We start from the raw sequence: 10893 nt of genomic DNA, 5'->3' as shown, positions 1-10893 counted from the left end.
TTTTCTCTTGCTGGTTTGGTTTTCATTTTGTTGCGACAAATTACGGAAAAAGGGTTTGCATGTAATTGATACTGCAACCAAGTATATGTGAAAAAAGTTGAACACTTAAAAAGGACTTACAAAGCCTTAGAAGTGAAGGATGAAAGGAATACATTAAGCGATTCTCAATTACTGAGCATTTGTGCATTTACACAATTGATTTTGAGGGTAAAAAGGAAATAGTTAACTTAGTATTGCTTTGCTTTTAGCTTTATTAAATCATATGTTTAATAATCCACGTACAGACACCTTTCACTGGTCATAGCTGTGCATTGGAGAAGCTTCTCATCGAAAACTGTTCCCTCCTCGCAAACCACCGCATATGGAATTGGATAATCACAAACGACATAACGACTGCAATCATTGGGGTAGGGCAGCAGAGTTCCCAAACGCTGACCACAACAAATATTGGGGGTATAGGGATCCAGAGTTGTGGGGGGTGCCACAGTTGTTGTAGAAACGGTGGTGTATTTTGTTGTTGTTGATTCTGTGGTAGTTGTCACTGGCGTTGTTGTAATTGTTGTGGATTCTGTAGTGGTTGGTACGGGCGTTGTTGAAACGGTTGTTGATTCTGTGGTGGTTGTCGGGGGTGTTGTTGAAATTGTGGTGGATTCTGTGGTGGTTGTCACGGGTGTGGTTGAAACCGTTGTTGATTCCGTGGTGGTTGTTGTTGATTCTGTTGTCACGGGAGTTGTTGAAATTGTAGACAATGGTGTAGTTGTAGGCTCTTCAGTGGTAGACGTTTCTGTGGTCAATGTTGTCGGACCGGGTGTGGTTATCTTTGGACTACAACCAGCTAATTCAGGATCCATGCAAGTTAGTTCCGTGGGACTAAATTCCAAGCCATCTGGACAATCATAACCAACGGGTATCGGATATTGGCACTTTATATACTTGCTGCAGTTTTTCGGATACGGAACCAAGGAGTCGTCTGTCTTGCCTTCACATACTCCTCCCGAAGGTTTAGCTGTGGTAGTTGCTTCCGAGGTAGATGTTTCCTTTTCTGTTGTGGAAGATTCTGGCTCTGTTGTTGTAGAAATGGCTGTCGATGATTCAGTTGTTGATTCTGTTGGAGGTTCAGTAGATGATGTGGTAGATAATTCTGTAGTTAAATCTGTTGATGAGACTGTAGATGAGTCTGTAGATGATTCTGTAGATGATTCTGTGGATGATACAGTAGAAGATTCTGTAGAAGATTCTGTAGATGATTCTGTAGAAGCTGCTGTAGATGGCTCAGTCGTCGGTAGGGGTGTTGATATAGTAGAGGACTCAGTTGTTAGTTGAGAAGTGGTTGATGAAGGCTCCCCGTCATTTGGTGTCGTCGTCGTATCTGATGGCTTAGCCGTGGTGGTAATCGAACAATTGGCCAGCGAAGCATCCACACACATTCCCAGCTCCACACTAAACTCATCTCCCTCATCACAATCGAAGGCTACCGCAATGGGTCTATCGCACTTAATATATTTGGAGCAATCGTTTGGATAGGGGACCAAAGCACCATCCTCGACATCATCACAGGGTCCTTTTTGTGGTGGTGGCCTAGTGACAGCTGTGGTTGTGGTCGGCTCACTGGTAGTGGAAGTGGTTGATGTATAATCCCAACGACAGGCATCTGATGGGACATCTGCTCCACATTTTTCCGTTATAGGATCGTAGTACTCCCCGCAATTACAGACGTCCATCATGTAAATATAATCATCCACACAGCGTATGAACCATTGACAGTTATCCGGATATGGGAAAGTATCCCGACTGCTATTTGTGCACATGGTGGGTTCAGGGGGAGGTCTGGTATAGCCTGGTTCTATAGTCGTAGTGCTCTGATCTCCCTCACAATCACTCTCTTCCCAACTCTCGATGCACTTCTGTAACTTTGAACTGAAGAATGTGTCATCCGGACAGAAGAAGGCTATGGGGATTGGAGAAACGCACACAATGTACTTGTTGCAGTTTTTGGGGTAAGCTATATTCTCGTTCTCATTCCGACCACCACATATTCCAGTGGTTGCAGAAGGAGTTGTGGTTGTACTCGTAGTGGTTGAAGGTTCCTTAGTTGTGGTTTTCGGTGTGGTAACCTTTTCGGTTGTTGTAGTTTCTGTAGTGGTTGTGGTGGTGGTAGCCTGTGAGGCTTTACAAGCATCGGGTGACACATTAGGTCCGCACTGTCCTGTCGTTGGATCGAAATAGCTGCCATATATGCAAGGTGCCAGAGCCCATTTTCCATTGCCCAAGCAGAGATAATATTGGCTGCAATCTTGCACATAAGGAAAGGAAGCTCCCACCTCTTGATCGTGGCAAAGCTGATCAGGTCCCAAAGTTGTTGCTTCTGTGGTGGTTGTTGGAGTAGTCTTCTCAGTGGTTGTGGTTGGTGGGGTGGTTGGAATCGGTGTGGTGGTACGATCTCCAAGACAGACAACATCATCTGGATCATCGCAGACCAGCCAATCGGGATTGAAGAGCGTAGAGGGCGGGCAATGACCCATTTGCACTTGATCGTCTTTACAAATCAAGTACTCCGAGCAATTTCCAATGTAAGCGAAAATAGTGCCATCTGGCTTACCCTTACAATCATTTGGATCAACATCTGAGGGAAGTCCAGGTGTGGTCGTGGTAATCGCTTCTGTTGTACTGGTAGTACTTTCAGTAGAAAAAGTGGTGGGATCGAAGGGAGTTGTAGTGACTGGAGGAGTGGTCGGCTTATCGGTTGTTCGTGGAGTCGTGGGAAAAGGTTTGGGATTACACCAAACCGAGTTTGGAGTATCGCAGATGTGCAGCCAGTCATTAAAGAGCTTATCCGGCTGGCAGTAATCCAAATCCGTGCAGCCATTTCTACATTCCAAGTACCCTTTGCAATCGTAGGGATACTGATAGAATCCATTGGCCAATGTCATACAATAATCCTCCTCTATTCCCTCTGGAGTTGGTCCACATTCTACATCCTCCTCGGTGGTGGAAGTTTTTGGTATTTCTGTTGTGGTTGTGGGCAGGGGCACTACCTCACATTCCACTTCATCGGGAGTATCGCAGATGCCAAGGAATACATTAAAGAGTTTATCCTCAATACAATATTGCAGCACTGGCCAGCCATTAGTGCAGTTTATATAGGCCTGGCAATCATAGGGATAGTAGTGTACCGAACCATGCTCAAAGTTACGGCAGTAATCCTCAGAAATTCCAGGAGGTGCCGGTGGTGGATCCCAACTGGAAGTTGGAGGAGTACTTCCAGTAGTAGACGAAGAACTTTCCGTCGTCAACTTTTCCGTGCTGGGTGTTGGTTCTGTTGTGATTTTGGTAGTTCCTTCTGTAGGTCGCGGCGTTTCGATCGTATAGTAAATGCAATCCACAGCTTGGGGGTAATTACACAGCTGAGTATCGTTGTCCCACCAGAGATTTGCTGGGCAGTTCTTTACCGTTGGATATAGGCAATCGCAGACCAGGAATAAACTACAATTATCCGGATAGGGGACCAAAGCTCCAAATTGCTTCCCATCGCACATCACCTGGTTCTCGTATCGCTGCTCATTGTTGCAAGTTTCATGGCGAGGTTCGGCTCTCGGCAGGGCCAAGACATTCAACTGCCAGCTCCAGAAGAAGGCTATAACCAGCAGAAGCCCTGGCAAGAGGTTCGAGGTCTTAGCTGAAAGAAATTAGAACTCAAAAGATTAGAATTAATTACTCCACTTCATGATGCTTTGAAAGATAGCTAAGCCAATTTAATGGTTTACCTATTACTTTCTATGTTAAATGTTGTTACAAAATCAAAAACTTTACCTGGCATAACAATTTTTCTTTCCAAATTTTAAAGTATTTTTTAGAAGTCTTTCCTCTTCCGCTGTTAAATTCAAACTAACTTAACTTGGCCCGCCAGCTTGTCTATATCTAGAGCTGTTTTTCTGATATGATATGTGGTTGGTTTGTATTAATGACATCTTGATTAGATTTAATTAGAAATTTCTTGAAATTCATTAGAAATCGTTTTTGGTGGCCTTTCATTATTAATCATTGATTGTGTGTGAATTTTCGTTATCTATAAGTTATGAATTATTTAGTTTAAATACTATGGTATATCAACACGTGCGTAGGTGGAGACGTTGATTGATAAACCAATTACGTAGAGAAATCTAATCTTGACGTCATAGTTTTGTTTGCAGAAAACAGACAGACATTTCTTTAGACCTTTCCAGACACGTTTCGCTTTGAAAATGATTGTCATTTTATATTCTTTCATTCGGAAGGTAAATCATTTTATCCTGTTCGCATGTGTTGAGTGTATGCGCCCCCTTTGTGACTCTTATTACTCTTGTTATTACACTTATTGCTCTTGTTCGAGTTCCTGCTTTTGTTGGGACTTTAATGAGCCAACGTGACCTTTCCGACACCGGAGTTCGTGTCGCAATTTATGATCAGCACTCGTCGCGTAAATTACACAAATAAAAATGCGAACATAAACATAAATGGAGCTAGAAGCTTAATGCGCAACAAGCCATTAAAATTAAGCAACAGAACATGAGTGGCAAACAAAAAGAGCCAGCATAAAAATGTATACAAAAGTATATTTATTTGCAAATAAATATATAGAGATTAGAGAAAGTTCTAGCTTTAGATGGAGAAATAAATGCAAGCTGCAGTTGGGGATTTTCAATTTGTGTGGCAAATTACTTAAAAGCATAAAAATCTATTTGGCTGAAAGCTGATGTTTTTATGCCAGCGTCTGGCTAAGCTGTATTCCTCGCCTCCCTCAGGCGCCATTCAGTTGACAAACGCTCACGAACTTGGCAAATATAAAGTGCAGCCTGAAAGGCCAAAGCCATTAAAATAAATATGAAGTTGCATAAAGGAAAAATGAGTGCGGATTTTTAAAGAGTTCTTTAGAAGACTTTGTTTTGAATAAGTTTCTTTCCTTTTAAAGTCTATTTAATTTACAATATTTTAATCTTATTTAATATATATATCTAAGATTATCTTAACTAGTTTAAGCATGACCTCAACCTCGACCTTTATTTAAATTGAACGCAACAAAAGGCGAGCTAAAGATACCCATAATCAAATGTTAACCCCTCTCTCGTTTTGGCCAAACTTGGTCTTGGGCAATTTTTCAGCTTGATCTGTTGGCTGCTGTCAAGCGTTTGATCTGCAACAGATTGAACTATCAATTATGCCCCAGCATCCGACGTGACCAGCAACTGACATTCGCCACATGCCCCAACCCCATCCAAAATCCAGAAAGTAAGGACCAGGACCATCAGGTGGCAATGTTAAAACGGACGTTTAGTTACAGCTGAGCACCTGCTCGCTCTTTCTGCCCGCCTGGCTGCCTTTCAAAGGGAAAAGCTGGGGAAAAGCGATGGGAAATCATGGAAAAACGAGTGAAAACGTGTCCTCCATGCAAGAAAGCTGTTCTTAGCCCCTGCCCCGTCGACCCGTAGTCCCCTTCTTGTTTGTGTTGCATGAAATTGACCCGGTGCGTGTGTCGCTAGCGACTGGAAAGGATTCTCGACGGGCTGATAGGGGATTGTATGTGCCGCAATGCATCCTGGGGGCCTTGATTCATTGCCGAGTCTAGCGGCACTCGTGAGTTTTTCCAGCATCCAGAGATTTTAAGTAAGCCCCTGTGATGCTTATAGAAAAACGTTGAAAAACGATCAGAGGGGCCGTTTTTTTTAAAGAATATTGAAGGCAAAAAGTAAAAGTGGAAGCAAAATTAATGTTTTTTACAAGAATTTTGTCAATTAAATTTAGAATCTTTTATTTTTATGCATTTACAAACCATTTCCCAACTTAAGCTGCCAAAGAATCAAATGCCTTTTCTGATTACCGCTGACTTTAAAATCAGGTGAAGGAAAATTCCACAAAAATGCAATCAGGCAGTGAGAGGCCAAAATCATTGACTACAAACCAAGAGCCAAAGTCACAGAGGAACTAAAAAGACAAACAAACATCGAAATCACAAAGTGCACATAATATGTGTATCTACTTTTTTAGCAATGCCAAAGGTCCTTTGGCTTTGTTTCCGGTATCTCTGCCCCTATCCCATTTTTTCCCAATGTTAATTAAAATCCAATGATTCCTGCTTTGGGCTTCTTTTAATTTCTCTTACGTTTGTTTTGCTGAATTTACATGTTTTGCTGGTCTTGCCCCAAAGTCTTTCTTTCTACTTGTTTCTTATTTTTTGTATATTCTTTTTTTTGTATTTTTTTGGCTGTTGCATGCTGAGAGTTTTTAATTGCACACATTTTTGCAACGCTTGATGATAAGAATTTCTTCGTTTACCTTTGTAGCTGTACATATTGTTGTTGTTGTTGTTATAGGCAACTACAATCAGCAAAATTAAAAATATTTTTTTACCCTATCCAGATTGAGGAATTTTTATCTCTTCTTGTGGCTGTGAATAAACGTTGAGATTTATTTTTCTAATGAAAATATTTTTATATGGTTGAGATGGAATGCAAATTGAAAAAGGAAAGAAAGAGCTAGAAAAGAAAGTAAAGAAATTCATATATTTCATGAATTCATGACCTAAAAGTTTTACCAATATATAAAACTAATTGAGTAAAAGCTGTGTGGCGTGTAAATATTTTTAAGCCGCAGGGAAAGTTGGTATATTGAATTGCAGAATGTGTTAGGAGGATCAAAATGCATTTTAATTGGAAAACCGAAACTAGGCAGTGGATTTATCTGTGTGTCCTCTTAGTTAATTTTGGTAATATTCAAAAATATTAAATTGCCTTTTTATATTTCATATTTTAAAATATTTATATAATATTAGATTACCAAAATAGTCGAAATCTTCGTCAGGGTTTGTGGACATTTTAAAAAAAAAACAAGTTTTCCCTAACCAAAGTCTTAATTAAATATTTTTTGTTAATAAATCATCAAATTTTTCATCAATATGGTGCAATATTAGACTATTGCAAGTCATAAATCTCTTACTGAGCTTTTCTAACATTTTTGTAGAGATTCTCTCGGTTTTCGAAGTTGGAGTCCGCGCCTGCGTCTCATTTCAAAGGGAGAATTTCATCGTCGGCTTTTTGAGCGGCTGAAACGAGGCAAATTTTATTCTATTTAGCCAAATAAGAAATCAGTTGCTCTTCAGCTGAGACCGAAAGCAAAAGGTCCTAGAACTTAGCTCTACCTAATATCTTTTTAGATTTCTCTCTACCCCAGAATACGTAAATTTTACTTCGAATGAGGGTCAGCTTAGATAGACCCACAAATGCAGCGGCAATTAAAATTATCTAGGTAGTAGATATAACCCAGGTTATGTCTTTCACCTGCAGTGAAAGCAAAAATTTACATATTTATAGGTGTGAAAAGCTGAGGCAAAGGCTGAAATTGCGGCATTTCGTGTGAAAATGCAATTAAAAATGCTTTCTCTACCGGAGACCAAACATATTAATTGCCCGACAAGGCGAACCCGAATTTCCCCCCCAAACTGGAGCAATTTTTTAATTGAGCAAGTACATGAAAGGCATACAAAGGATGCACTTGCCACTTGGCCAGGACGAAGATTAGCTGCATGCAGTAGGAGGAGCTTGCGGGACATGCAAATGCCAGCCATGATTTATGCCGGAGTCAGGGTGAAATCCAGAGCTTAGAGAGCCTGCACAGAGGGAAATTCTTTGGTTGTTTCAATATTTAAATATAATTTTACATAATCTAAAACACATTTTATTTAAATTTAGTTTTAGTTATTAGAATAATTATTATAAATAATGAGGATTTTTTCTCTCTTTCTGTACACTTTTCTTTCTCACCGTGTACCGCCTGGCAGGCTGTTATGCACTCGAGGCATTTGTTGCATGCTGACAGCACGGCAGAGTCTGGGAAAGCGGGCGGGGAAAGTGGCCAGGATACACGGTGTCGGATGTGCATTCCTTGGCTCCGGGGGCATACTGTGCTGATGATTGTTGTTAGCTCGTAAGCAAAGTGAAACAAAACCAAACCAAAGACCTGCCCCAGGAAGCTTCTCAACACGGAGCTTCAATCACACTTCATTCGGTTTTCCCGGTTTTCCGTTTTCCCTTTTCATTATGTTAAATTAAAGTGACTGCGAGAGGTCTCCATCCATTCATCACTCTCTCAAACAGCTTGACGTTGACAAAAAAAAAAATAAAATGAAAACAAAAAACAGGTTGCGAAAATGCGCTGTGGGAAATGTGTGAAATTTCCCAGCTGCAGCAGCAGCGACAGCGCCAGCAAAAACTGTGGCAGCAAAACTTTCTGGCCAGCCTGCTCGGCGTTGGTTAAAAATTTAAATTTTCATTTTCTGCAGCAAATTGGGAGGCAACAACAACAACAACAAAAACAAAAAGAAAAACGAAGTGGCAGCAGTTTTCTGCTGAGAAAAAGAAAAGTGGAAAAGCAACCGCGGGAAGTTTTTTTTTTTTGTTTCTGCCACAAAAGTATGCTTGTTGTCTCCATCTCGCTCTGGCAAGGATCTTTCCTTTGCATTCTGGCGTTATTGTTGTTGTTGCCATGGCTGTTGTTGTTGGTGCCACAGAGTTTCAAGTGCGAATTGCATTCTGCTTTTGTCGCATTTGCGGTTTTTGTTGTTTTGTCGAATGGAGTGAAGTGGAGCGGATCACCGGAAAACGGGGAGGAAATAGGTAAAGTGAACTAAATGTTGCTGCCACCTGAAAACCGATTTTCAGCACACTCATGCACTGAGAGAAATGTGTTTGTGTATCTCAGAAAATATTAATAAATATGCTTAGTTTAGTGAAAGTGTCTAATCCTTCTTTAAAGCTTCGTAAAAAAGATACAGAATTTTATGTATTAGTTACAAATATTTCTGTGGAATTATAAGATATTGAGTTCCTTTAATAAAAATATTTATTTTAAGCTTATTTAGAGACAACTTTCTTCAAGTGCACTTCTTCTGTTGCACCTCCCCCTCTCTTTTACCTCTCCCCTCTTAGATGCTGTCTTTATCTATTTGCTGTAGGCAGTCTTCTTTCCAAGTGCCTGGCACAAGCGAATTTTTTCGGTTTCAATTTATGAGGCAACTGCTGCCGAAAGAGACAGATAGAGGGTTCAAAAGGGGTCTATGAAAGGGGATTCCAAAGGGGTTTGAAAAAGGTCGGGGGATTCTGAAGTGCCGAGAGGGGGGAGGGCAACGAAATGAAGTGCACTTGCAGCTCCTTCAACTCCACTTGACTCGAGCAAACGACAAACGACAGGAGACGATAGCAACGAGAGGAGTGTGCTCTGTTTTTGTGGTCCAACCGCAGTTTTCCGCTCTTCCCCACCTCGAGTTTTCCAACCCCTTGGCATGTCATTTACAGTTTTTCGTCGTCTGTGCCTGTAAATGTTTTATTTGAGTATTATTACTTCTACTCTTTAACCCCGCACAATGCTGGAAAATTGCACAAAAAGCGACACAAAGGCGAGTGGAATAACATTTTTTCATCGCTTTATCTGAGTTTTTCAAAGCTAATGTAGCAAGTTTTGGAAATAACAGGCTAATTAACAAAGCTTTGTTGAAAATACATTTTATTTTTAAGCTGTTAAACTTTAATTTTACCATTTTTTTGCCCGAAATCCCTTTGGAAATATCAGGCTTAACAAGACTTAAAGCCTCCACACATTTCATTATTGCATTAAGCATAAAAACAATTTACATTTATAATCAGATTATAGAAAATGTTTAACACTTTCGTGCCACTGCATTCATAAACAAATTATCGAGTGTCAGATTAGAAAATAATTTGCATATTAACTTTGCCCAGTCCTAGATTAGACTAATTAAAGGTTACCAATTTAGCTGAAAATTCACTTTTAAAGTACTCAATCACTTTGTTTGGCTTTTTATTAAATCAATTAAGGAACTTTAGCGCCGGGCAAACGAGCAAAAAACTGAAAAAATACATTTTTGGCTAATACCTGCCTATAGTAAATTTCCCTCTAATCCTTGTTAGCTTGTCTGCTTTGAGGTTTCCTGTTTTTTTGGTTATCTTTTTTGTGATTTTTTTGGGAGTGTTTTTTTAATTTAATTTGCATATTAACTTTGCCCAGTCCTAGATTAGACTAATTAAAGGTTACCAATTTAGCTGAAAATTCACTTTTAAAGTACTCAATCACTTTGTTTGGCTTTTTATTAAATCAATTAAGGAACTTTAGCGCCGGGCAAACGAGCAAAAAATATATTTTTGGCTAATACCTGCCTTTAGTAAATTTCCCTCTAATCCTTGTTAGCTTGTCTGCTTTGAGGTTTCCTGTTTTTTGGTTATCTTTTTTGTGATTTTTTTGGGAGTGTTTTCCGTTTTATCAAGGCCCACTTCCACCTGCCCCATTTGCTGATGGTGCTGACGATGGCGTTGGAGCGTGATGAGTGCTGTTGTGGTTTGTTGGCACTTATATTTAAACTTTTATTGCTGCTCACTTTGCCAAAAAGGTCAGGCCAACCAGCCAAACAGCCAACCAACCAGCCGTCCAGCAGCTGGGATTGGTATCGAGCTGCGGGTGGCGATTTCCAGGTCATGACCCCATCATGAACCTTCGAAGCGTGTGAATATTAATGCTTAATATTTTATTCGGCAACCACTTCATGGTTTTTAGTTTTTACTTCCTGCCCATGGTCGCAATTTGCTATGCCCTCAGACCATTTAGGCAAATGTTTATGATTTTGATTATTCAGTTTTCTGCTCTTTCCTGGTTTACTGGTTTCCTGGCTTATGGGGTGTGGAAAAAAGGTTTTTCGTTGATTAAAGTTTACTAAGAAGGAAGTGCTTTGCGGTTGTTCTTTAAGTTTGTTTTTAAGTGCTTATTTTCGTGGTCAAAATGGGAATACTTCTGAAATTTTAAGCTGATTATGGCTAACACCTTAATATTTTGCCTTACGCACATGTAAAAATC

At 40.1% G+C, this 10893-nt stretch overlaps 1 protein-coding gene across 1 annotated transcript; it reads right to left on the bottom strand.

Annotated features, from left to right (window-relative positions):
- Nucleotides 1-246: 246 nt before the first annotated feature.
- On the bottom strand, nt 247-3867 carry LOC108107626 (mucin-2). The gene is made up of 2 exons (XM_017215195.1): nt 3811-3867; nt 247-3676 (listed from the first exon to the last, which is right to left on the bottom strand). Exons 1-2 carry the CDS (start codon nt 3815-3817, stop codon nt 267-269), a joined length of 3417 nt encoding a protein of 1138 aa, XP_017070684.1. The 5' UTR covers nt 3818-3867; the 3' UTR covers nt 247-266.
- Between the last annotated feature and the right edge of the window lie 7026 nt (nt 3868-10893).

The sequence above is a fragment of the Drosophila eugracilis genome, unplaced genomic scaffold (assembly GCF_018153835.1).
Source record: "Drosophila eugracilis isolate 14026-0451.02 unplaced genomic scaffold, ASM1815383v1 contig_2088, whole genome shotgun sequence".
Taxonomy (NCBI): domain Eukaryota; kingdom Metazoa; phylum Arthropoda; class Insecta; order Diptera; family Drosophilidae; genus Drosophila; species Drosophila eugracilis.
The sequence above is the reverse complement of the archived record's forward strand: the minus strand, read 5'-3'. Positions and strand labels throughout refer to the sequence as shown.